Source organism: Pagrus major, chromosome 24 (genome assembly GCF_040436345.1).
Source record: "Pagrus major chromosome 24, Pma_NU_1.0".
NCBI lineage: Eukaryota > Metazoa > Chordata > Actinopteri > Spariformes > Sparidae > Pagrus > Pagrus major.
Genome location: NC_133238.1, coordinates 14,425,914 through 14,453,449, shown reverse-complemented (window position 1 = coordinate 14,453,449; position 27,536 = coordinate 14,425,914). Strand labels below are relative to the sequence as shown.

At 46.6% G+C, this 27,536-nt stretch overlaps 1 protein-coding gene across 1 annotated transcript; it reads left to right on the top strand.

Annotated features, from left to right (window-relative positions):
* The first annotated feature begins 10,942 nt into the window (after positions 1-10,942).
* Positions 10,943-25,810, top strand: nhsl1a (NHS-like 1a). Its single transcript, XM_073495548.1, has 9 exons — positions 10,943-11,120; positions 11,786-11,896; positions 13,195-13,322; positions 15,811-16,045; positions 16,805-16,936; positions 17,017-17,357; positions 17,440-21,346; positions 22,629-22,716; positions 24,710-25,810. Exons 1-9 carry the CDS (start codon positions 10,943-10,945, stop codon positions 25,371-25,373), a joined length of 5,784 nt encoding a protein of 1,927 aa, XP_073351649.1. The 3' UTR covers positions 25,374-25,810.
* The last annotated feature ends 1,726 nt before the right edge of the window (positions 25,811-27,536 follow it).

Genomic DNA, 27,536 nt, shown 5'->3' with positions numbered 1-27,536 from the left:
TCGTCCCAATCTCAACTACCGCGAGATCTTAGCTCTGCAACAAATTCAGTGATTTCTCAGATTAAATGGAGATAAATTCATCTACAGCGTCAGTATTAATACAATAAATGACCCGATGTGACTAATACACGTCACACACAGTTTATGTTATGACTCATATGTAAAATTAATACAACATTTAGAGATTTTAAAGCTGCTGTTGGTTTGTTTCTGAACCAGATACCTGAAGAACTACAAATGAAATCTGTAGTTTGTTTTATAGATGAATCATGTGCTGCTGAGTAACTGGGTTAAACTGTGTGTGTGTGTGTGTGTGTGTGTGTGTGTGTGTGTGTGTGTGTGTGTGTGTATCCAGGCCACTCTAAGGTGATTAATGAAGCTATTTCTGTCTGAAGCACACACCTGCTGTGGAGGGAAGAGATGACTACATCCCCCATCAGCCATTTCGGCGTGACATCATCGTCCAGGTGTGTTTGACTTTAATCATGCAGCCCTCTAATTGGCTGCTGGGGGAGATGACCATGAATTCATTTAAAACTATGTTGCTTTGGCTCTCAGGCAGCATGTAATCTGTAAAGTAACTAAGTACTTTTAATCAAGTACTGTAACAGTACAAATTCAAGGTGCCTTACTCGAGTACTTCCATTTTATGTTACTTTACACTTCTACTCCACTACATTTATTTGATTACTTTAGTTACTAGTGAGAATACTTGCAGTGAGTGTAGTTTTGCTACTTTTACTGAAGTATTCGATTACTTCTTCCACTGAAGGGAGAGGGAGTCAGGGTCGAGCGAGCTTTGGTTTGATAGGAGAGAGAGAGAGGAGGGAGGGGGCTTTTATTGTGGTAGAGCGAGGCAGAGGGAGAGAGAGAGAGATCTGTGTGTGAACTTTCAGTCTTTGCTGCTGAGATTCACTTTCACACACACACACACAGACACGTCGAGCGACATCGGGCGAGCGAGGACGACATGCTCTGCGCTAAAGGTGAGCGAGTGAGAGAGAGAGTGGTCGAGAGAGAGGGAGGACGAGGATGAATGGAGAAGTTTTAAAATGTAGAAATGCTGCAGAGAAAAGTGTGTGTGTGTGTGTGTGTGTGTTTGTGTGTGTGTGTGTGTGTGCGTGTGTGCGTGTGTTTGTGTGTGTGTGTGTGTGTGTGTGTGTGCGCTCAGATGTAGGTCATATTGTCCGCTAGCTGTCAGGACTCTGTTAACACACACACACACACACACACACACACACGCTGTTATCTCCCTAACCTTTTCTTCTGTGTGTGTGTGTGTGTGTGTGTGTGTGTGTGTGTGTGTCTAAAGAAAGATGGTCGAGCGAGCTTTACTTTGAGCACAGAGAGAGAGAGAGAGATTAACAGAGGTGTTGACCAGATTGAGTATTTTTCAGATTAAAGTGGCCTCCTTCCTTCCTTTCTTCCCGTTGCCATGGTTACTGCGTGTACTAGTACTTCTACTTGTAGTACTGGAGGCGGCGCTCCGCAGACACTCCGGGCTGAAGCTGAGTCTTTGTGGCAAAAGTGGAAGTTTTGGGTCAGGAGGCACGCTGAGGTTTGACACGTGCAACTGTGTGTGTGTGTGTGTGTGTGTGTGTGTGATCACTGCCGGCCTGTCGGGGCAGGCTGAAACATCCCATTCAGCTTCCAAAACACAGCTGTTTTTCTCTAGAACACACACACACACACGCTGAATGTCGACCTGCAGCTTTAAAGTCGCCGACGTCGGCAGAAGAAACACACGGACTGCACCTTTAATGTCCCCGTTAATTAAAGGAGGAGTTCACAGAGGAGCTGGTGGAAAGTATTATAAAGTCAGCTGGATCAGCTGTTAGCACATCCTGTTAGCAGCGAGCTCATGGATGCACAGACGTGTGTCACTGCATCACTGTGCGACTGAAGGAGACTTAGAAATGTGAGTTTTCTGAGGCAGGTTCTGTTCAGTGCCTCCTCTGTGCTGCCCAGTGTCAGGACGTGTAGATGTGCTCCATGTCGTAGGAGGAACATCAGTCCTGCTCCTCCGACTCGATGTCAAACGTCCTCCTGTCCTTCTGTCTGTTGGGTGAACACTCACAGTATCAGGACACACACACACACACACACACACACACATACACACACACACACACACACACACACACACACACACATACACACACACACACACACACACACACAGCAGCTAAATCCTTCTTTCTTTGACTTTTTCTGCATTTTTCCCGTCAGACCATCAGTCACTGACAGAAGTTCCCCCTCGGAGAGGAGAACACGCTGTTCACTCAGAAACAGACATTAAACTGTCAGAGCAGACGTGGCTGATGACTGATGGTCGTCAGGTGACCTCAGCATGACTCTCTGCACTAAACCAATCAGCCAATCAGCCGATCATTAGATCAATACGACCGAGACCCAGACAGGAAACTCCTGAAGTGAAGATGTGAACAGCTGCGAGTTTTGAAAAGGTTCTGCTCGCTCCAGTTCTCATCTGACAAACAGGAGGAAGTTCTGGTGTTTAGTGAGTCAGTGTTTCACCTAATGAAGCTCGATTCTGAAGAACGACATCACAAAACTCTGGAGAAGAAGAAGGAAGATCTGAAGATCTGAAGAGGATCGAAGATATGAGGAGGAAGAAGAACCAGAGAAGATTAAATAAGGAGAAAGACTGAAGAAGAAGAGAAGAGCCAGTCACCATGGACATTTCTTCTTCTTCTTCTCCTTCTTCTTCTTCTTCTTCTTCTTCTTCTTCTTCTCCTTCTTCTTCTTCTTCTCCTTCTTCTCCTTCTTCTTCTTCTTCTTCTTCTCCTTCTTCTCCTTCTTCTTCTTCTTCTTCTTCTCCTTCTTCTTCTTCTTCTCCTTCTTCTCCTTCTTCTTCTCCTTCTTCTCCTTCTTCTCCTTCTTCTTCTCCTTCTTCACGTCGTTCCCTTCAGATGTTCCTACAGCTGGACGTGTCTCATGGTGTCTTTAAGGAGGAACACTCAGTACTTGTCATTTTGGTGAGAACCTCTTGGAGCAGACTCGAGTGGAGACGGTCCTGTTGGACGCTGACCTTGTGTCGTCTGACTGTGATCTGAATCCAGAATAACCCGGTCTGACTCGGTATCAAGCAACATGTGGTGCTGAGGTAAATACCTGCCTCCCTCAGGCCATCTGCAGACCTGGATAATCCCCGTTAGAAGATTAGAGCAGCCGAGAGCAGAGGCAGCGCCGAGCACAGCGACGCCACTTCTCAAGAAACATCATGTTTACTGTGGACATGTCTCTGGACCCGACCCGTTTGTGGACCCGACCCGTTTCTGGACGCGTGGAGAGTTGTTGACAAGTCTGAGGGTTTTATTGTGAAGGGATGAAGAAGTTTCCTGGAGCTGCAGCAGAGATGTGTCGGAGCTGAGACAGAAACCTGGAGGCACCTTCACCGTGAAATATTCAGAGCTTTTATTGTGAAAGATGGACTTTTCTGGATGTTTAATGGGAACTGGAACATTTTTGAGTTGATGCTTTTATTCTGAAGGTGACAAAAGCTTTTGTTTTCAGCCATTTGAGGTTTTTGTTGTGTTGCTCTTTATTGTGAAAAACCTCAAGTTTGGGGATTTATTTTGAAGGGGTCTTAAAAAACATTTATCCAGTATTTATCTTTTCAAAATAAATGTTTGAAAATGTCTTTCAACCATTTATCTTCAAAATCTTTGGGCTTTTATTGTGAAGGACTTCCTTGCTAAACGTGAAGGATTTAAAAATCTGATGAACGCTTTTGTTGAAGGAAAGCTCTTATTTTGAAGGACTGAATGCCGTTCGGACATTTATTTTGAAGTTTGGACTTTGCTGCGTGTGGGCTTTTATGATGAAGTTCTTTGGGGCTTTTATTGTGAAAGGATGTTACCGAGGGGATAGTTACTGTCGTGGTCTTCCTCTCTGATCTGTCCTGAGGGCGGAGCCGGACTTCAAACAGCCAATCAGCTGCCAGGACAGGATGATTTCATACGTGGAGTGTCTGGGCGGCGAGGGGGCGGGGCCTGGCGTGGCGTCGCGCTGCTGGAACACGGGCCCCGATGAAGAGCGAGATGAGCTTCTTCCACGCAAGATGGCCGCCCTGCAGCCCAAGACGGAGGGCAGCCTGCGTCGGCGCCTTCTCAGCGCCAAAATCCACCAGCACCACGACGCCATCTATGGGCTGAATGGAGGCGGTGGCGGCAGACTGGGGGCGCCCTCAGGTGGCAAAAAGCCCCTCCCACCTCACCTCCAGTATCCAGGCAACAGCCCTTGGTACCGCCACCAGCACCTCCCTTCCCGACCACACGTCCACCCTTCTCTTCCCCCTGAGGCTCATGGGAAACCTTTCCTCGCTCCAGAATCGTATGGGAAACTCAACCCGCAGTCCCCGCCCCTCCACCTGCCGCGCTCCAGCGTCCTCACGTGGAGCCGGACTGGTTCCTGCCCACCGACTCCGGAGCCCCGCCCCGGCTACACCCTGCCCGTCGCCTCGCCTCTCAGCACCCCGCCCTCCTTCAGGGAGCCGGAAGTGCCGCCACAGTACCGTTACCGGCCCACCAAGACCCGCCGGACCGGGATATTCTGCCTCAGACCGCGGCGAGGAAGAAGCTCCGGTCTGGATGCCACACAGACCACGCCCCTTCTACAAAAAGGTACAGGTCCCACATGATCCCCCTCGCCTGGTTTAGGTCCCAGTTAGCCTGGTTTGGCCCAGTTTGGTCCAGAATATGGTTCTAGCTGGTTCTAGCCTGATAGCTCTGTATTGTAGTGAGTGATCGCAGCTGTTCCTGGAGCGTCACACTTAGTCCAGCTTGACTCTCTTCGGTCCAGGATGATCCTGCCACACCTGATTAGGCCCCCTTTGGTCTGGACGGGCCCGGGTAGCCTGGCCCTGAATCAGCCGTGTTTACCGAATTTTGGATCAGTTTCTTCTTAAAGTTTGACCCGGCTACCCTGGTCCGACTCTTCTTGTTCCCAAACCATCCCCCTCGTCTGGGTTCAGTCCCAGTTCGCCTGGTTTGACTCTGTGGTCCTTTGATTGGACCCTGTGTGGTGCTAAATGTGTCCAGCTACCCTGATTGGGGCCTTTTTGGCCCTTTGGTTCTGTTTGGTCCTGGAAGTTGTAGTTTGGCTCAGCTTGGTCCCAGATAGTTATTTTTCTGGATTTGGGCCTGAGTGGTTCCAGTAGACCTTTTTCAAACCAGAATGACATCAATTATTTCTTTCACACCAGAGCTTTTCTTCTTCTGCCTCCACATATCTGCTGTGACCGAGACCTGTTAGCCTGTTAGCCTGTTAGCCTGTTAGCCTGTTAGCCTGTCAGCCTGTTAGCCTGTCTGCCTGTCTGCCTGTTAGCCTGTCAGACTGTTAGCCTGTCAGACTGTCAGCCTGTCAGCCTGTCTGCCTGTCTGCCTGTCAGCCTGTTAGCCTGTCAGCCTGTTAGCCTGTCAGCCTGTTAGCCTGTTAGCCTGTTAGCCTGTCTGCCTGTCAGCCTGTCAGACTGTCAGACTGTCAGCCTGTCTGCCTGTCAGACTGTCAGACTGTCAGCCTGTCAGCCTGTCAGCCTGTCTGCCTGTTAGCCTGTCAGCCTGTCAGCCTGTCTGCCTGTCTGCCTGTCAGCCTGTCAGCCTGTCAGCCTGTCAGACTGTCTGCCTGTCTGCCTGTCTGCCTGTCTGCCTGTCAGCCTGTCAGCCTGTCAGCCTGTCTGCCTGTTAGCCTGTCAGCCTGTCAGCCTGTCTGCCTGTCTGCCTGTCAGCCTGTCAGCCTGTCAGCCTGTCTGCCTGTTAGCCTGTCAGCCTGTCAGCCTGTCTGCCTGTCTGCCTGTCAGCCTGTCAGCCTGTCAGCCTGTTAGCCTGTTAGCCTGTTAGCCTGGTTCGTCCCAGTTTTGAAAAAATCTTTTTCCTTCAGTTTTCTTCATGCATAAATAAAACCAGCTGCTTTCTGCCTGAAGATCACACACACACACATATACACACAGTATACACACACACATACAGTGTGTTAGTGTCTGATCAATAATGTATCACAGCTCCGCTCAGATATTATTCTCAGATAACACACACACACACACACACACACACACACAGGCACACACACACGCACTGGCTCTTCATGCGCTCACTTAATTAACTCCCCTGTGTGTCTAATCCTTGTGTGTGTGTGTGTGTGTGTGTGTGTGTGTGTGTGTGTGAGAAAAGGATTAGCTGCAGCTCCATACGCTACGCTAATGGCTAATTCCTGTAATGACAGATGAACAGGCTTTACCATGTCACAGCTGCTACCTGTTAGCTTCAACTGTTAGCTTCAACTGCTAACCTCTACTGTTAGCGTCAATTGTTAGCTTCAACTCAACTGTTAGCTTTGGATTTTAAATTCAACTGTTAGCTCTAGATGTTAGCTTCAACTGCTAATCTCAACTGTTAGCTTTAGATGTTAGCTTCAACTGTTAGCTTTAGATGTTAGCTTCAACTCATCTGTTAGAAAAACAGAAGACTTTTTATGATCCAGGTTTGATTTCGGACCATGATGTCATCAGGTGATGATTTTGGTCACACAGGAAGTCCCGCCCTCCTCCTCTCCTCTGATTGGACGGCGGAGGACTGAACCTTTGTTCTGCTCAGAGTTCAGAGTTGAACATATTCCAGCTAAAATTACACACCGTGACATGATGACAGCGTGGCCGACTTACTGTCTAATTAATGCAGCTAATTAAAACTGTTGAGGGGTGACGACAGGCAGACAGACAGACGGGCTGACAGACAGACAGACAGACAGACAGACGGGCTGACAGACAGACAGACAGACAGACAGACAGACAGACAGACAGACAGACAGACAGACAGACAGACAGACGGGCTGACAGACAGACAGGCTGACAGACAGACAGGCTGACAGACAGACAGACAGACAGACAGACAGACAGACAGACAGACAGACAGACAGACAGACAGACAGACGGGCTGACAGACAGACAGGCTGACAGACAGACAGGCTGACAGACAGACAGACAGACAGACAGACAGACAGACAGACAGACAGACAGACAGACAGACAGACAGACGGGCTGACAGACAGACAGGCTGACAGACAGACGGGCTGACAGACAGACAGACAGACAGACAGACAGACAGACAGACAGACAGACAGACAGACAGACAGACAGACGGGCTGACAGACAGACAGGCTGACAGACAGACAGGCTGACAGACAGACAGACAGACAGACAGACAGACAGACAGACTGACAGACAGACAGACAGACAGACAGACAGACGGGCTGACAGACAGACAGGCTGACAGACAGACAGGCTGACAGACAGGCAGACAGACAGGCTGACAGACAGACAGGCTGACAGACGGGCTGACAGCAGTAATTAGCTGCTCCACTGGCCCAGATAGTCGGCACACTTACAGTCTGTCCCAGTTGGTGCTGAAGGTGTCCTCAACAGTAACATGAATATTAATGATGTCACAGTTCAAACTGTTCAGACGTGAACACCAGAAATACAAAATAACCATCACAAGATCAAACAACTGTTAGCTTCAGCTGTTAGCTTCAGCTGTTAGCTTCAACTGTTAGCTTCAACTGTTAGCTTCAACTGTTAGCTTCAGCTGTTAGCTTCAACTGTTAGCTTCAGCTGTTAGCTTCAACTGTTAGCTTCAACTGTTAGCTTCAGCTGTTAGCTTCAACTGTTAGCTTCACCTGTTAGCTTCAGCTGTTAGCTTCAGCTGTTAGCTTCAACTGTTAGCTTCAACTGTTAGCTTCAGCTGTTAGCTTCAACTGTTAGCTTCAACTGTTAGCTTCAGCTGTTAGCTTTAGATGTAAACTTATGGCCCACGTTCAAAAACCATTTTGAGCTCATCAAGGACGTCTGGCTCTTGTCATTGACCCCTTGAATTGTCTCAAGGACCATTTGGATCTCCTCAAGGACCTCAGGTGATTTATCAAGGACCTGTGGAAGACTTAAGGACCCCTAGAACCCTCCCAAGCACATTCGGACCTTGTTAAAACATTTGGTACATTCTCAAGCACCGCTGATGTGTCCTCAAGGACCTATTGTGACTTAGCAAAAACTGTGGAACCACCTCAAGGGCCCTGGGGACCTCCTCCAGGACCATTTGACCATCCATTCAGATCTCTGTTTCTTCTCAAGGACCCTATTGAGCTCATCAAAGACCAGTTGAGTCTCCTCAAGGACCTCTGGTACTTCTCATGGACACCTTAGATTGTCTCAAGGACTCTTTTGGTCTCTACCTCTGGTAACATATCAAGGGTCTGTGGAACCATCTCAAAGACTTAAACAAGACTGAAGCTTTTCAAGGCCTTCAAGGACGCCTAGAACCTTCCCAAGCACCTTTGGACCTCCTCAAGGACGTCTGGTACCTTCTCAAGCACCCCTGACATGTCCTCAAGGACTCCTGGTAACTTATCAAAGACCGTTAAGGACCCCTACAACCCTCCCAGGAAGCTGCAGACCTCCTCAAGGACCTCTGGTACTTGTCATGGATCCCTTAGACTGTCTCAAGGACCATTGTGTCTCCTCAAGGACCCGTGGAAGACTTGAAAGAACCAAGAACCCTTTCAAGCACCTTTGGACTTCCTCACAGACCTGGTTCCTTCTCAAGCACCTGTGATGTGTCCACAAGAACCTTTGGTATTTCTCAAGGATCCATGGAGCCACTCCAGGACCTTTGTCATTAAACAGCTGATTGAAGAGACTGAACCGTCGTCACAAACAAACAGACGGCAACACACAGAATACAAGATGAAAGCACACACACACACACACACACACACACACACACACACACACACACACAGGAAACATGATGCTTTGTAGATGAAGAGTGTGTGTGTGTGTGAGTGTGTGTGTGTGTGTGTGTGTGTGTGTTAATGCAGTACTTGTGGGTAACCTTCATCACCTGGCGACACACATGAAGGACACACACGTGTGCTGGCTTCCTGCCAATACGCGGTGTGTGTGTGTGTGTGTGTGTGTGTGTGTGTGTGTGTGTGTCTGAAAGAAAGGGAGTGAGCGAGGGGCGAGAGAGAGGGAGAAAGAGAGCGAGGTGGGAGGAGAGAGGAGCTGCTGTCTGCTGCAGCCTGCGAGTGTGTGTGTGTGTGTCGAGTGTGTGTGGCGTCGTTATGGTTCTGATCGGAGCGGCGATCAAATCCGTCCTCAAATATCTCAACAGGACCCGAGGTGAGTGTGAGTGTGTGTGTGTGAGTGTGTGTGTGTGTGTGTGTGTGTGTGTGTGTGTGTTATCACTCGTTCATGTGTGTGTCTGCGATGGTGTGAGTCTGCTGCGGGGCGAGCGAGCATCACTTGTGTTGCGTTCATGTAGAGAGAGAACAGTAGTTCTCTAAAGATGACCTCATTAAAACGCAGCGCTCTGATTGGCTGTCGGGTGTTAAAATCAGTCATAGTTCAGGTCAGTCACCAGAGCTCAGACTGCACGTTACCATGGCAACGGTAATGATAACTGACTCCAGGAACCCTGGAAACCCCTCAAGGACTCCAGGTCCTTCTTCAAAGACCTTTTGAACCCTTCAAAGACCTCTGGTGTTCTCAAGGACCATTTAAATCACCTCAAGGACCTCTAAAACTTCCTCAAGGACCTCTAAAACTTATTCAAGGACCTCTAAAACCTCTTCAAGGACCTTAAGAACATTCTCAAGGACCATTGGGACCTCCTCAAGGACCTCTGGTACCTTATCCAAGGCCCCTGGGACTCTTCACGGACTATTTGAAAAGTTTCCAGGAGTTCTTGAGAATTACAAGAGCATTCATGACCTCCTCAAGGACTCCAGGACCATCTTCAGGGGCCTTATAACCCTCCAGATACCTCCAGAACCTCCTCAAGGACTATTTGAACCTCTTTACAGACCCCCAGTGTTTTTCAAGGACAGTTTAAATCCCCTCAAAGATCTTCAGAACCTTTTCAAGGACCATTGGGACCTCCTCAAGGACCTCTGGTACCTTATCCAAGACTATTTGAATGTCTTACATACTCAAGAACCCCCGGAAACCTTTGAATAACCTCCCCAAGGACTCCAGGACCATATTCAAGGAACTTATAACCCCTCAATAACCTCCAAAACCTCCCCAAGGAACATTTCAAAGACCAGAGTATTTTTTAAGGGCCATTTAAATCACCTCAATGACCTTTAGAACCCTTTCAAGGACCATTGGGACCTACTCAAGGACCACAAGTACTTTGTCCAAGACCCCTGGGACATCTCCAATGACCGCCTCATGCCACAGTTGAGTCTTCTCAAGGACCCATCAAACCCTCAGAGGACCCAGAGACATGTTCAAGGACCCTCTATAAGCCTCCACAAGGGTCTCTGGTACCATCTCAAGGTTCTTGGGTTCTCTGGAGACTCTCCTCCTCTGCCCAAGGACCTCTGGTACCTTATCCAAGACCCCTGGGTCCTCCAATAAGAGTATTTGAACCTCTGGTAATTCTCAAGGACCCCTGGAATATCTTCAGTGACCTCCTTGAAGACCTTTTAAGTCCCCTCAAGGACCCCTTGTAGTCTCAGCCCTGGAATTGAGGAATTTGAGCCTATATAGTCCATTCCAGGACCTATACACCCCCCTCAAGGACCCAGGAGAATCCTCAAGGGATCATCCTTGAGCTTCTTTAAGGACCTCTGGTGCCATCTCAAGGACCTCAGTGTTTCCAGGGGCCTTCTCAAGGACCTCTCAAGGACTTCCAGGACATGCAGATTTTAAACTAAATCTACCCGGCAACAGAGAATCCTGCTCTCTGATTGGCTGATGGCTGTCGAAATCATCTCTAACACATTTCCACCTGCAGGTTACCATAGCAACAGCACTTCTACTTTAGCGTTGCCAACAGATACGGAAATAAAATCTGGAGCGTTTTCTTCGTAATTCAGCCAATTTTTGTCGCAAAAACTGCGATAAATTTCCAAACACACACCAATGGGAGATCACGGCGAACAGAGTTCGGACCCTCGTCTGTTCGGACCCTCGTCTGTTCGGACGCTCGTCTGTTCGGACGCTCGTCTGTTCGGCCCCTCGCCTGTTCGGACGCTCGTCTGTTCGGACCCTCGCCTGTTCGGACGCTCGTCTGTTCGGACCCTCGCCTGTTCGGACGCTCGTCTGTTCGGACCCTCGTAACTTCATCGTACGTTCACGTAGAAATATCATCAGAACTTCAAACAGACCGCGGGACTTGGATCTTTATTGGGCTGATTTGGCTTTTTGATCGCGAGGATGGTTTTTACGAAATCGCAGTTTACATTTTACGTTTTTTTAAAGACGTAGAATCTTTAGACTCGGCTCGATTTCTTAAAACTTGCTAAAAAGTCTTGAAATGTCTTTGAATCCCTCACGTTTCCACTCGTCATCAATACACAGACACAGTCGTCCTCTCTCGCCTCAGGCTGCTCTCTAAGAAGATATATGTATATAAAGATATGTAAGATATTTACATTTGACGTGTTTACGCGTGTGGAAGTAAAAAACCTAAAATGTTTCCGCGTTAATCACCGGCAGGTCGCTGTGGTCCTCAGAAGAGCGATATTTAGCTTTAACAGCTGAAATCTGTTCACACATCTGTCCCCGAAATACCACAGCTGGTCACTCTGCAGCTCCTTCAAAATAAAAGCCCTCAGGCAGCGTGTGTCTCTGAGGTCACCTTGAGGAGTGCTGACTGCAATCATCACTCTGTGTGTGTGTGTGTGTGTGTGTGTGTGTGTGCTGAAACAAGATTAAACACAGAAACCATCACACACACTGAACTGTGTGTCTCTCTCTCTGCAGCAGGGGACGGAGACAGTAGGTGGTCTGTTCACTACACTACCCAGAAGCCCCAGCAGGGTCTGCTCTTCATCCCCGGGAAGAGACGATCAGGCAGCGCTGATGATCTGCAAGGTCAGAGAAACTGTTCATCTGCGAGACACACACTCCATGTTTCTGCTCAAAGACAGAAAGAAGTTCATGTAGAACATTTGCTGAATTTACAAGAAGGAACAAATAAGTCAGAATCAGTCAGAGACAGAGTTTCACACAGTTTATAAAGTGTCTCCAACTCAACAACTCACTAAACTGACACATTTGTTAAGGGAGTCTGGGGACAAAGAAGTCGCCTATACTGGTTACTGTTTAGTGTATTTGTAAAATGTGACATGTTTAGATCAATAAAATGTTTCTTCTTTCATAAATTGAGTGTAAATGGTGAAATCAGTGTAAACAGTGTTCAAACAGCTGCTAAATGTTGGCAGGTCAGACTTTAGCACTTTAGACACAGAAGCAGACAGGCTGGTGCAGCCATGCTGCCACAAACTGACACTTTCTACAAGGAAACAAACAACTTACTGTTTTCATTTAATGCTGAATTTACAAGAAGGAGACAATGATTCAGAATCTGTCAGAGACAGAGTTTCACTACGTTATAAAGTTTTGTTTTAACTCAACAACTCTGTAAATCACTACATTTGTTAAGGGAGTCTGGTGATGTTGTGTGACTGGTTCAATGGTTGGATCAGTTGAAACAGATGGTGTTCACAAACATCTGCTGCTGACACTGGCAGGTCAACAGAGACCAGACATGTCATTTACATGACAGTGAAGCCCCTATAGATCAGACAGTGTGATCCATTCTGCCTGTTGTTGCGGCCTCTCCTCCTATCACCAGACTCCATTAGCAAAATGCACAATTTTAAGAGTTTATATGCATATAGAGCTGGGAAATGAGATCTGATCAAACAAACTGAGGCTTTTATTTTGGCGATTTCAGAACACTGAATACTGAGAGCTGCAGCGCACACACACACACACACACACACACACACACACACACACACACACACTGCAGACTGCATCACAGCAGCTGCAGTGCTGCATGCCCCCCCCCTCCTGTTCACAGACAAAGGAGCTCCTTCATCTCGGCTGGATCAATTAAAGCTGAATTTCTACTTATTGATTAGTTCATTGATCGATTGTGATTGATCAGAATCAGCATCATCAGCTGATCTATTGATTTACAGCAGATTAACGAGTAAACACCATCATCTTGTTCTGCTGCTCTGTATCTCTGGCCCCACATAATCGCAAAGTTGACTAGAATATTGATTAATTGTATTGATTAGTGACGTCTTTCTTCTGTTCTCTCATAAATGTATGAATGTGTGTGTGTGTGTGTGTGTGTGTGTGTGTGTGTGTGCGTGTAGCATGTAACGGGCTGACTCAGCATGGCTACAGCTCCCAGCCCCACCCACAGAGTCCGTCGTCCTCTGGGCTCGACCAATCGGAGGGCAGCACGAGACGCAGACGGTGGAGGGACAAAAGCAGGAAGATGGTGAGCGACACACACACTCACACACACACACACACATGATGTGAACATTAGCACAGTGTTGTCTCATGAATATTAATGAGCCTGAACAGACTGCAGATACCCAGACGTAGTTAAAGTAATCAGAGTAAAAGTACTTACTGCAGTGAACGGCCCCTTCAGGCTGCGACTGTTGAACTCTAACTCATTAATGTAAAAGCAGGATTAATGCAGCATGTAATCTGTAAAGTTACTAGTTACTAAAGTAATCAGATAAATGTAGTGGAGTGGAAGTGTAAAGTAGCAGAAGTGGAAATACTCGAGTAAAGTACAAGTGTGTTAATATTGTATGATACTTGAGTAAATGTACTTAGTTACATTCTATCAGTGGAAACAGTTCCTTGTGTAAATGAGATGATTACAGAACACCTCACTACATTGTCATCATTTATCAGTGTTTGTAACCTGGAAAGTAACTAAGTACTTTTACTCAAGTACTGCAAAAGAACAAATTCAAGGTGATTTACTCGAGTATTTCCATTGTATACTCCTTTCTACTTCTACTCCACTACATCTCAGAGGGAAGTACTGTACTTTTTACTCCACTACATTTGTGTGACAGCTTTAGTTACTAGTTACTTTTCAGATTACCTTCCTGTCCAGTGAAAACCACGCATCTCCAAATGTGTTGATGTTGAATGTTTGTGATAAACTGACAGTGTTGTAAAAAGTACCCAGAAGTCATACTCGAGTAAAAGTCTTAAAAGTATCTCATGTTAAATGTACTCGAGTATCAAAGTGTCAGTAAAGTAACTGATCCATATATTTACATGTATGTACAAACTGTGAGTCAGCTGATCGTCACAATCACTGTTTTCATCTGATTGATGAGAAAATCAATTCATTTAAAAATGTAATCTGTAAAGTAGCTAGTAACTAAAGTAATCACATAAATGTATAAAGTATAAAGTACAATATTTGCCTCCAAAATGCAGTGTAGTGGAAGTATAAAGTAACAGAAAAAGAAAAGGAAGTACTTGAGTAAATGTATTTAGTTACTCTTCACCTCTGCACACAGCTGTCATTTCAAAATAAAAGGCTGATTTAGTGATCTGATCTAAAGTCCAGCTGGATGTGGTCTGATCATTAGTCCAGCTGGATGTGGTCTGATCTTTAGTCCAGCTGGATGTGGTCTGATCATTAGTCCAGCTGGATGTGGTCTGATCATTAGTCCAGCTGGATGTGGTCTGATCTTTAGTCCAGCTGGATGTGGTCTGATCTTTAGTCCAGCTGGATGTGGTCTGATCTTTAGTCCGGCTGGATGTGGTCTGATCTTTAGTCCGGCTGGATGTGGTCTGATCTTTAGTCCAGCTGGATGTGGTCTGATCTTTAGTCCGGCTGGATGTGGTCTGATCTTTAGTCCAGCTGGATGTGGTCTGATCTTTAGTCCGGCTGGATGTGGTCTGATCTAAAGTCCAGCTGGATGTGGTCTGATCTTTAGTCCAGCTGGATGTGGTCTGATCATTAGTCCAGCTGGATGTGGTCTGATCTTTAGTCCGGCTGGATGTGGTCTGATCTAAAGTCCAGCTGGATGTGGTCTGATCATTAGTCCAGCTGGATGTGGTCTGATCTTTAGTCCAGCTGGATGTGGTCTGATCTGCTCTGATCCAGTTCTGCTCTGTTTGAACTCGCTGCATCAGAGTAGAACCACTTTGTGTTGCTGCCACCTGCTGGTCAGACTGAAGTACTGACAGTTATTCTACCATCACGTTTGTGTTTCCTCTCTCATTTCATTCTGTTTGTCTTCTGTTCCCGTTTCCTCCTCGGTCCTCTCAGAGGTCCAGACTCCTGGACTTTGTCTCTCAGTCCTGCTTTTCAGTTTGTTTCAAGTTTTCAGTTTGGAGGAGAAAGGTAAACATGGAGCAGACTACGGTAGACTAGACCACAGTGAACTAGACTCAGCACCAGCGGTCCTTTTGTGATTTTAGGCTGCCTTCTTTGATGGAAGCCCATTTCTGCCAGTTTAAAGACAGACAATACCATGAAAACTAATCTTGATGAAGAAAATATTCCCATTAATGGAAGAAAGTCACGATTATGATATGAAAAGTTGAAATTCTGAGAAAGAAATGTTAGTTATCTCAAAATTTTCACTTTTTGTCTCAAAATTATGACTTACAATAGGAATTTATTTATTTATATTTAATCAAGGCTAAGTGTGATACTTTTTTTTTTAACTGGTGTAAATAGGCTTCCATATTTTTCAGACTAGTGGAAACAAAACGTCCGAAACTCACATTCTCACAACCTCAGATTTCTATTCTGCATATGTAAACATTAAATGTCAGAAAAACTAAAACAAAAATGACATAAAATGTATCTAACCTGATGTAATGTAACCTATTCACCTGTAGTGCCTCCTGTTAAGTATTAACCTAGTCACACCCAACCAGACTCCACTAGACTCTCTCAGCTGGCTGAACAGATGTGTCAGTTAACTCTGTGTTCTCAGTCCTCTGCTTTCTCAGATGAAGACGAGAGGTTCATCTTGAACAACACGCGACCTCTGACCCCACTGGTCCTCAACCCCGTCCAGCCCACCTCCTGCTGGGATGTCTTTGCTCCCGCCTACGAGCCAACAATCGATGTGGAGGTGGAGCCGACCCCCCGGCTTCCAACACCGGAGGAGAGGATGAGGCAGCAGGCCGAGGCAGTCGCCGCTGATATCGTTCCAATCAATGTTACAGGTCTGCGACTCGATTTGACTCGGTCTCTAGATTATTCTCAGACTTGAAATTTGATGTGGACAACTGATTCAGACCCAAGACTCAACTCAGAATCTTGATTTGAATGCAGACTCTAAACTTGACTCAGACTTGGGACAGGACTTGGACTTGAGATTCAGTTTAATCTTGAAACTTGATTCAGGGACTAGAACCTTGAGACTAGACACAAAATTGATACTTGAATTAGACTTGAGACATGAAGCTAGGACTCGGAATAGCGCTTTAACTCATGGACTCCAGCGGGACTTATAACTTGACTCAGGTTTTAGGCTAAAGTTAGACTTGAGACTTGTCATAGACTTGATTCAGACTTGGGGTTTACTCCGATTTGAGATTCAAGGACTCAACTGGGAATAGAGCTTTTTCTAAAAGGACTGAAGAGGGACTCAAGACTAAGAATTGGAGCAGAAGTTAGACTTGAGACTTGACACAGATTTAGACCCAAACTTGACCTGGACTTGGGATTTGACTCAGACTCTGGGTTTACTCAACCCGGAATAGAGCTTTACCTCAATGAGTCCAACAGGACTTGAAACTGGACGACAACATGAGAGCCGATTCCAATTTGGAGCGAAAGTCTGACTTGAAACTCGACACAGACTTGGAGCTTGACTCGGACTCTGGCTCCACTTGTATCTCTTGTCCTATAAATTCATTAACTCAGAGGGGTTTCTCATATTGTCCCTGTTTGTTGTGATTTTGTACATGCACACACTTCAGGAGAAAGTTTTGATCGTCAGGCCAGTTTTCGAAGAACAGCTTCCAACGCGGACTCGTTATCCCGACGACCCCGCAACCTGAGCCGCCGCAAGACGGTCACTGGGGTTCCTAATGATGTCAGCCAGAAGACAGGTACAACTTCTTACCATTCATGACCCCATTCATCAGTCAATCGATCAATGTTTCAACCAATGTATCTTCTGTCTCCTCAGACTCACCTTCGGCCTCTTTGGTTCATCCCAGTCAGTCCTCCACTGTGAGTCGACCTGCCTCCTGCAACCCTGACAACCAACAGAATAACACAGGGATGGAGAAGGAGGAGAAGGGAGGAGTCAGAGAGGGGGGGCAGTCATCAGTGAGGAGGATCCGAGCCCCAAGAGGAGAGGGGTTGTCCAGCCTCATGGCCTCACTTACCGCCTCCTCATGCCACAACCACTTCTCCTCAGGGGTTCACAACCTCCCCCGTCTGGCAACCAACTCCTCTCTGAACTCTGAGGCCAGCTGTGACAGCACCTCCTACAGGACACTCAGCGCTTCCTCATCTTGTTGCCAGGTCAGTTCAGGAGGACTCACTCTCACAAGTATTGTGTCGAGTTATAACCTTCTTTCAATTTCCGTTTCTTCTCTTGTCACAGGAGGGTTTCCCCAGCGACCTCCAGCCCCTGCTGCCCTTCGACCCCACTGCCAGAGTCATCCCGCAGTCTCCTTCCTCCTCCTCCTCTTCTTTTCCTTCCTCCCCCGTCACCCCCAGCCGCGCCCTCCCATCAGAGTGGTCTTATCCCAGCGATAAGCCCCTGAATGACGCTGCCCGAAGTTCCCCTTCCTCCTCCCACTACCTCTCCTGTTCCTCTCTCGCAGACTCAGAGTCTCAGTTTAGCTACCAGGCTCTGGAGGACCAGACCACCACCCAGCAGCAACGCTCCTACAACGAGGAGGCGTGGAGCTACCAGCCCCTCTCCCCCAGCTCCAGTGTCCACAGCAGCCAGACTGGGACTGACTGGCACAGCATCACCCAGGAGATGAGATGTGTCTCTGGGGAAGGTTTGAACTGTGAGCCCCTGCTCTCCTCTGGTCGCTCTACTCCATCTCAGACTGACACCAACTCTTTGTGCTCAGAAAAAAACACCTCCTCTCCCTCGCTGAACCGGGAGAAAAGGAAGCACAGCACTTCCTCCTCCTATTCTCGCAGTGTCACCCGCAGCATCTCCCTCCGCAAGTCCAAGCGGCCGCCAGCTCCACCATTGCGCTCTGATTCTCTGAGGCGCCGTCCAGGTCGGGGTAAAACCTCCCGCTCCTCCTCCAGTCCCCGTCTGGAGCAGAGTGCCCGCCAGGAGCAAGCCACCCAGCGGACACCCACATCGTCTCCCCAGACCTTCCATGACCCCTGGGTGCCCAGGAGCAACACCAAGAGGCGCCAGAGTGGGGTTAACTGTGGAACAGTCACAACCTTTGAACCTTTAACCCTGGACTGCCAGGAGGCAACCCCAGTTGACGACCCTCCACCTGAGCACCTCCCACCAAGCCCTGCCCACTCCCTTGCTCATGTCCCTGGGTCCCCAGGCTCAGAGGAGGAGGCGCTGAGATTCACTCTCAACCCTCAACCAGCCGCCTCCTCCGTGGCCGGGCTGCAGCGCCTCGCTTCGCCCTCCAGTGGCTACTCCAGCCAGTCCAACACCCCCACTCCTGGTACTCCTGTGTCATCCCCCCTCACCCCCTCCTCCCCTCTCACAGCAAGCCCCGGAGCATTCTCTCTCCCCCCAACCTCCCCCTTTTCCTCTTTGTCCCTTGCCGTCTCCTCCCTGCCCAGGACAAAGCCACCAGTGCCAGAGAGGAAGTCGTCACTCTTCTCCTCCCTCTCCTCCTCATTTTCCTCCACCTCCTCCCTCTCCTCCTGCACCTCCTCAGACTCCTCTGCCAAGCATCCTCTTCTTCCTGCTCCACCTCCTCCTCCTCCTCCTCCTCCTCTACCAGAATCTCCTTCACCTCCTGTCTTTTACTCTCCCATTTGTGAGTCTCCACCTTTCACTAGACTCTCTGCTGCTCCTCCACCTCCACCTTCAACTCTTCCTCCTCCCCCTCCCCCACCTCCTCCACCTCCACCTCCTCTTCCACCTTCATCCCTACCAGCTCCTCCTCCTCTTCCTCCTTCCATTCGGCCTCCTCCTCCTCCCTATTCCTATGCCATCAGGCAGACTTCCCACCATACTCTGGTGTCCATGATGATTTCATCAACCAACTTCCCTCCTCCCCCAACTTCCCCACCTCCTCCTCCATTGGAACTCCTAGAATCACCATCTGCTGACCTTCCTCCTCCACCACCACCTCCTCCTCTTTCTCCTCTCCCCACATCACCCACCACCACACTCTCCCTACCAGGCCTTGGACAGTCTCCAAACCGCCATTGTAAAGTAGCTACGCCCCCCTGTCCCCTGGTCACTGCCCAAGCGTTGCAGGGCATCAAGCTTCGCTCCGTCAAGAACCAGGAAGGCGTCGTCAGTAACGGCATGCCAGCTAATGTTGCATCTACTATTGAAAATCTATCAGGCAAAGAAGCTAATCCAGATGGTGCTGTCTTGGCCAATGCTAATCTTGATATTCGGGCCAAGATAGATGGAGCTGCGTGTGATCCAGGTAGCAATGATGCTAACATAACTAGTGCTTCAACAGGTAATGCTAGCCATCAGAGCCCAGCCAACCTTGATGCAAAGAAACCTGGATCAACATTAGATCACAACCTCACAAAAAGTGACGCGAGGATGCCCAACGATGAGTCATCTTATGATAATCTTCAGAGTCTACGAGGCATTGTTGCTCACCCAGCTAACAGGAGACACTCTTGGTCAAAGCTGATCAATGGTGAAACTCCTCAGGAAATCCAGTACTATGAACAAGAGAAGGAAGATTCGGACGTGTATGCTACACTGGCAAACAATCCAGAATCCAGTCCTGATGGCCCCTGGGTTAAAATGTCTCATGCTACTGACAAGAAACACAATAACGAAACTATCCAATATCCTACTTTGCAGCAGCAACAACAACAACAACTACAACAACAGGTGACGGATACGATGTTAGCAAATGCTAAGCCAACTGAGGCTGCAGAGAAACTGGAGAGCGCTGAGGATATTTGGCACACAGAGTCTTCATACTGGACCCTCTCTGGAACAAAACAAGAGTCTCGTAGAGGAGGTGGAACAATACTGTCAGAGAGCAAGGACGAAGAGGAGAGAAATGACAAGATTAATTCAGAAAGGTGGAGTCACAGTGTAGCTGACAGAGTATCCACAGCATACAGTGAATTGAAACAGAGTAACAGGGTCTATAAGCCAGGTAGCCCGATGAAGCTCCGCTCCCCAGAGAAGCCGATCCTGCCAAGGAAGCCTGATCTTTGCATTCTGGGTCTCACAGCATCCTCTGAATCGAGACAAGGACAAGGTGGGTGGAAGAGTGATGGACAGATCACAGTGACCACTCCTGGGCTTCCACAGCTTCCTGTTGATCCCTTCTGCACACCATCACCACCAACAAAGCACTCAACACGCACCTTGGTCGACAAAACAAGAATGCCTGGTGAATCAACTTCACCTGCGCACTCAATGAATTCTTCTTCTTCACCTGCTGACATCACCACACTCTCACCTGCCTGCTCCCCTCACAGACAGAAGCCACCGATTCTGCACAAGAAGCCAGATCTCTCATTGAGCTCACCCAAAACAAGCAAACCACTCTCTGCATCAGGAGGGGAGGCATCCAAAGGCGTGGATAACGCAAGGACTGAAAACACTCTCAATGGGATTGTTGGTGCCTCAGAGATCATGGGTATCTCAGAGAGTATTAACGTGGCTCCAAAGACTATCGATGAGACCATGATGACTTTCGGGAACTGCGGTACCTCAGGAACTTGGGGAACCTTGGAGACTTGCAGCACCTTTGGTAACTCTGGAGCTACTTCAACCAAGACAAGGGGCACCCAACCTGGAGCAACAGACCCCTGTTATGCTGGGTCAATACTTGATGAGAGGACGTTTCACAAGAGGATGATGAGGTCATCACTTGCTGAAGATGAGGAAGACAAGAAGGAGAGGCTAGAAGAGAGGATGAGGACGACGATGATGATGACGCCATCCACGGCAAGGAAAAAAGACAAAGCAAGGAAGAGGAGGAAGAGGAGGCAACTGCCAATGATGTCATCAACATTGGAGCCCTCCCCCTCTTCGTCATCGTCGTCATCATCGTCATCATCTTCATCCTCATCTGGAGATGAACGAGATGTGGTGAAAGAGAGAACAAAGCAGACGAGTGGGAGGGTGAGGATGATCAAAGTGTGTGATCAAGACACGAGTGACTCTGAAAGCTCCTGCACTCTGATTGGTCAGAGCAAGTACTCTCTCAGCAGTGCGCTGTCCACTGACAGCCTGCGGGGGGAGCTGTCGCTGCCAGACCTCCTGATACAGGAACCAGAGGAAGAAGAGGAAGAGAGGAGCCAGGTGGGAGCCAACAGGAGAAAGCAGAAAGTGAAAGAGGCCCGAGGACCTCAGGAGGGTAAGTCTGGTTTACTGAAGTTGCGAAGCAAAAGTTTTGCCTCTTATGACCCATGTAAATTTGATAGCAGGATCATTTGTGTTTATGCTCCCCAAACAGCCAGATTACTTTACTATATATTAGCTGTAAAGTACATTTCCCCTCCAGCTTCAGTCAGCAGTCAACATTACAGAACAGAAACACCCGACAATGAAGGTCACCTCTACAGATCACTGCTGCAGTCAGGCTGATAAACAGGAGTGAAGATAAATCCACTTTTTAATGCCAGGAATTAAAACCTCTCCAGATCAGAGCAGAATCTGAGTGTTTATTCCTCCAGAAGGTCTGGATCTACAATCGATCCATTTTACTTTTACTAGTTAGAGGACCGAAATTTTTGAGTGTGAGTTGTCTGGAATGCAGCATTAGGCTCAAAACCCTCCGGTCTGTACATCAGAATAAAATAATATCCTTCTCACTGAGGGAGTAATACTGGACACAGCTGAATTTGGCACTGAATACAGCTCTGTTTGCGTCAGTAACAGTACCTGGAACCACACCTGTGTACTTGTACTATTGTGTCTCTACTAAATTAAGGTTTTCTGTAGTTCCTAAAGATGCATATCTGCTCAATTAGAGTCTGTTCAGACCAGGTATTAACATCCGTTCTAGGGTGACATCACAAGTGTTCAGCTCTCAGTCCATCAAGTCACACCTGACATTAACATGTGTCTGAGCGACAATTGTGAACAGATCTGACTTCCCCACACTATGTAAATAAACATGTACTTAACTAATGTAAAACGTGCCAAATTTACAAGAAGGGCCAAAATAATGAAGAATTTGTCAAAGACAAGTTTATAACGTTTCTCCCAACTCAACAACTCAGTAAATTGAGTGATTTTTGAAGGGAGTCTGGTGTCTTTCTCCACAGGCAACCAAGAAGTAGACTATTTGTAAAATTTGACATGTTTACCAACAGTAAAATGTTGTCTTCTTTCATAAATTGAGTATACAACTCCAAGTATTTTTCTCTTAAAATCATATGATTTGTTAAGGGAGTCTGGTGATTTTTGGTTACTGGAGCTTACCACCTGTTGATAACAGGGGCCTCACAGTGCTTTAATTGGGGCAGGATTTATCCCTGCAGCTGTTATATAAGATACAATGTGTGATCTAGTTTTGCTGAATAAGAGCTCAGATTTCTGCTCTTGCCCAAAAATAACTGACACCATTTTGCTCTTATTTATGTGTGACTAGAAGTACAATCTTAGCTCAATTTCCTCTTTGTGTCTCCGTCCAGCTGATGTGTTCGTAAGTGTTTCGGCTGATCAGCTGTTTGTCTCCGGTCGACCACGAACAACGGAGGATTTATTCGCCGTCATCCACAGGTATGAACACACAAACAAACACTGTCACTGTGACAACAGATCGACCTCGTTCTCATGTGTCTGCTTGTTCCTCCCTCTGCCTCTGTGGAGCAGTGCAGTATGGGAAGGCACAGCGTGAAGGCCCTGGTAGGCGGGGCTTGGCTGCAGGTAAAGGTAGAGTTTAGGTTTCACTAGATCCAGTAATTCTTCATATGTAGTAACTGTCCCTTCCCTACATCCTTGCTCCCCAAATAGAAAGCTTATTGAAGCTTCCTCTGTCCTTGTTCCCTAATGAGGGTGCTTCTAGTTTTCTTTCCTGTTTCCTTCCTGCTTTCTGTGCTCAGTCAGTAGTTCCACAGCAGAGTGGTGTGAAAAGATAACTAGTGCATCATGGGAATTACCTTTAAAGGAACAGTTCACCCACAAAGTACATCCAGTCATCATCTCCTCCTGATGGTATAAAGTCAGGCTCAGCCATCATCTCCTCCTGATGATATAAAGTCAGGCTCAGTCATCATCTCCTGATGATATAAAGTCAGGCTCAGTCATCATCTCCTGATGATATAAAGTCAGGCTCAGCCATCATCTCCTCCTGATGATATAAAGTCAGGCTCAGTCATCATCTCCTCCTGATGATATAAAGTCAGGCTCAGCCATCATCTCCTCCTGATGATATAAAGTCAGGCTCAGCCATCATCTCCTCCTGATGATATAAAGTCAGGCTCAGCCATCATCTCCTCCTGATGATATAAAGTCAGGCTCAGCCATCATCTCCTCCTGATGATATAAAGTCAGGCTCAGTCATCATCTCCTCCTGATGATATAAAGTCAGGCTCAGTCATCATCTCCTCCTGATGATATAAAGTCAGGCTCAGCCATCATCTCCTCCTGATGATATAAAGTCAGGCTCAGCCATCATCTCCTCCTGATGATATAAAGTCAGGCTCAGTCATCATCTCCTCCTGATGATATAAAGTCAGGCTCAGCCATCATCTCCTCCTGATGATATAAAGTCAGGCTCAGTCATCATCTCCTCCTGATGATATAAAGTCAGGCTCAGCCATCATCTCCTCCTGATGATATAAAGTCAGGCTCAGCCATCATCTCCTCCTGATGATATAAAGTCAGGTGAAGTCTCGTAGTCCACAGAACATTTCTGGAGCTTCACAGTAAAACAGAGTTGTAGCATTCTGCTAAACAACTGAAGCAGCTGGAGACAAAAAATGTATCTAAAACTCCATTAAAACTTTACCAAATTTACTATTAGCACTTTCGGTTTACGGTGTACTCATGGATGTACAGACAACTATCACTGGATTACTGTTATACTGAAGAAAACTTAAAGGCAAGTTCTGCACATGTGAGGAACGTGTTTCTTGAGGATTTCTAGGCAGATTGATGAACCAGTAGTGGATATCTGAATTAATTAGTCGGAAGCCCAGACATCCCAAACTGATTTGAAAAGATGTTATTTCAACCCATGATGTGTGGTCATGTTGTGCATCCACTTAGCTTGTAGCTTAGCAGCTACAGTGAAGATTTAGTCTTGTAAAAAAGGATGTAAATAACGAGCCATTTCATTCCAAGAGTGATGTTAGCATGAAGTAATTGTAGCCTAAAGAATAATGTTAGCATAAAAAGTAATATTTTTTGGTTTTTTACTTTTTAAAACAACGAATTAGTGAATTTTGCTTTTCGGTTGAACTGTTCTTTAACGCTTTTGGTTTTGTTACCTGACATTAGCATCACAACCGAAACAACATGATCTTAACAAACATTCACATGTTTAACTTGAAACATTTAAAGAAGAAAAGTATTTTATTTAAAACTTATTTGTTTTATAAAATCACAATCAATCGTTAAATTGAATCACGATAATAATAATCGCAACACAAATCCAATCGTATTTAAAATCAAAAGTATTGATTATCGTCAATAATTGCAGTGCCTTGCTCAGAGGCAGTTTGACCGACCTCAGATGTTCTTGTGACTCATCTTTGTCTGTTTGCTTCAGGTCTAAGAGAAAGATGCTCGGAAGAAGGGATTCAGAAGACGACAGACATCATTCCTCCTCCTCCTCCTCCTCCTCCTCCTCCTCCTCCTCCTCCTCCCCTCCCGTCACCCCCGCTGCCCCCCCGCCCAGCTTGACGCCAAAAGTCAAAAGTCGAAGATCGGCGAGAAGCGAGAGCTTCAAGGCTCTCCTGCTGAGGAAGGGGAGTCGCTCTGACTCGTCTTCTCGTATCTCAGCTGTCGAGCGGCTTAGTGTCGTCGGAGCTCTTCCCAACCTCCAGAGTGTGATGTCACTGCCGACGCCACCTGAACCCACCTCCGACACACGTGAGGTCAACGCCCACCTGTCGCTGGACGTCCCGGTGTCTCCAACGTCTCTGTGCAGTCAGGACTTCGCCTTGATGTTTGGCTGGAGGCGAAGGGATCCGACACACAATCCCTTCTTCTTCCTCTCCGCCCCCTCCATGCGTCCTCGCGCCCTCACTCCTCCCTGCTCTGCCAGTCGCCGCTTTGCTGCTCGCTGCCGCCTCTACGCTGCCCCCATGACAGCCATCTTTGAAGAAGAAAGTGATGAGGAGGAAGAAGAAAAAGAAGAGGACGATGACGTTTTTATTGAGTCTCCAGGAAGCGAAGGAGAACTGAGGCAGAGGTCGGTCGAGATCTCGTAATCGATCGATCGGACAGGAAGTCGACGGATTCTTCCCTGATTGCGACGACGTCTTCTGAAACCTCGTCAGGTTTACGGACACGTCGCACTGCCTCAAAAAAACTGAACCGGATCGGACTGTTTAACTGAATGTACTGAAGCTCACTCTGATCAAAGACGCGTCTTTAGTCGCTACGCTGATGTGTCAGAAAACTACAGGAGCCTGGAGAGGACAGTGTGGAGTCACTCCTCACGATCGCAAGAAACTTTTTCCTCCAGTTAATCTTATTAAATGTAAATTGTCTTTTCCTTTTCTTTTTTTATCACTTGCATAGAAACTGAACATACATTCATATATATCGTCATGGAATCAGTTTAATTTTGAGATTTTGTCATAAAAAGTTTGTTTGCTTGAGATCGCAGAGTAAATGTTAAAATAAAGTAGTTTAAAATGTTTAAGCTGTCGTAAGATAAATTAACTTTGACAAAACTATTCTACTGTTGGCATTAAATAAGCGATCAGTGTTGAATCAAACGGTTCTGATTTGGGACTGTCCAAATATGATTGAGGTGGGGGAGGTGGGCTGAACCATTATTAACACTTGTGCTGTTGGTCACAGATGATGTGGTGATGTCATCTGAAGCCTCCTGATTATTAAAACAATATCTCCGTCCAGACTTGTGTTGTAGCACCATTTGGGAAACGATCTCTGTCCATCCAACACGCCTGTAAACAGGAAGCAGATTGTTTACTCTGGTCGGTTGCTTAGTTACAGACAATACTCTGAACGAGGCTCTGCACAGAATCTTCTTGGATAATTTGTCAGTAAAACGTCATCAGCAGTTGTTTTTGTCATCGTCTTATCAACGTATGTTTGTGTCTTTCTAAATATAAAGTTACTCCACTATCATCACGCATACTCCAAGTTTACAATTGCCAATGATGCCACAAACACTGACATACGTATGTCTGTGTCATTGTTTCCAAAAATCTCAGTTTCTGCAGTTTCCCATGTGGCGGTGGGTGTTTACTCCTCCAGGTCCGGCTCTGCACCTGACTCTGGGTGTAAATAACGTCACAACCTGGAGGAATAAACACCCAGAAAACCATGTTTGTGATAAGTCAAGTACAGCCTACAGCTACACAGAAGTAAAGTAAAAGTATCGGGGAATCAAATAAATTAAATACCAATCCAATCCCTCCACCTCTGACCCTCAATAGTCTTTGAACAGTCCCTCACATCGATCAGTTTTTGATCAATACCGGCCATTCTTTCCAAACTTGTTTTCTTATTATTTCAAACTTTTTAAAGCTGAGCTGGAAGCTCCTGTTGACGTGTTTTATTTAAAAGTTTTTATGTTATTGATACTGCTATTGATAAGGGATGTAGTTTGTCCTGTTCTGTAAATAATCCTGTTTCCTCTTCATCCTGTCATCTTGTTGCTGCTGCTTCTTCTTCTTCTTCTTCTTCTTCTTCTTCTTCTTCTCCTTCTTCTCCTTCTTCTTCTCCTTCTTCTCCTTCTTCTCCTTCTCCTTCTCCTTCTTCTTCTTCTTCTCCTTCTTCTTCTTCTTCTTCTTCTTCTTCTTCTTCTTCTTCTCCTTCTTCTCTTCTTCTCTTCTGTAGCATTGTTTCCTTCAGCTTCAGTCGGACTGAACGAGTCAATGACCCTAAAATCTGTTCTGTTTTTCTTGAATTAGCCGATAGTAGGACAACATTAACAGACAGGTTATGTGACGTTTAATGGTGGAGACTTTGAACTTAGGAACATAATTATCTTCTCTGTGCGAATGTAAGAGGTACTCTATTAACCATAAAACTACTATAAATTAACTGGAAATAAGAAAGAAGTGAAGAAGAGAACGGAAAACTGAATAAAAGGTGTTTTTGTACGAGTGGAGAAAAGATGGAACGACTGGAAACGTGAATACAGAAAGTTGTATGTGACATGAAAGCAATAAAGGACAAACCGTCATTTATTTATTTCTTGTGTCTTTAATTTGAAATGGTTATGAACATAAAGAAGATGAAACTGTATTTGGCTTACTGATAAAAGTAAGGTAAGGACTTTATCGTCAGAAGCCAGGTCGCCAAAATCAGCAAGGAAACCTGGGAGGTCTTCACACAAAGAAGCTCTTACAATATTGTATCAAAAAAAGTACCATTTGTTAAGCTGTTAACCTTTA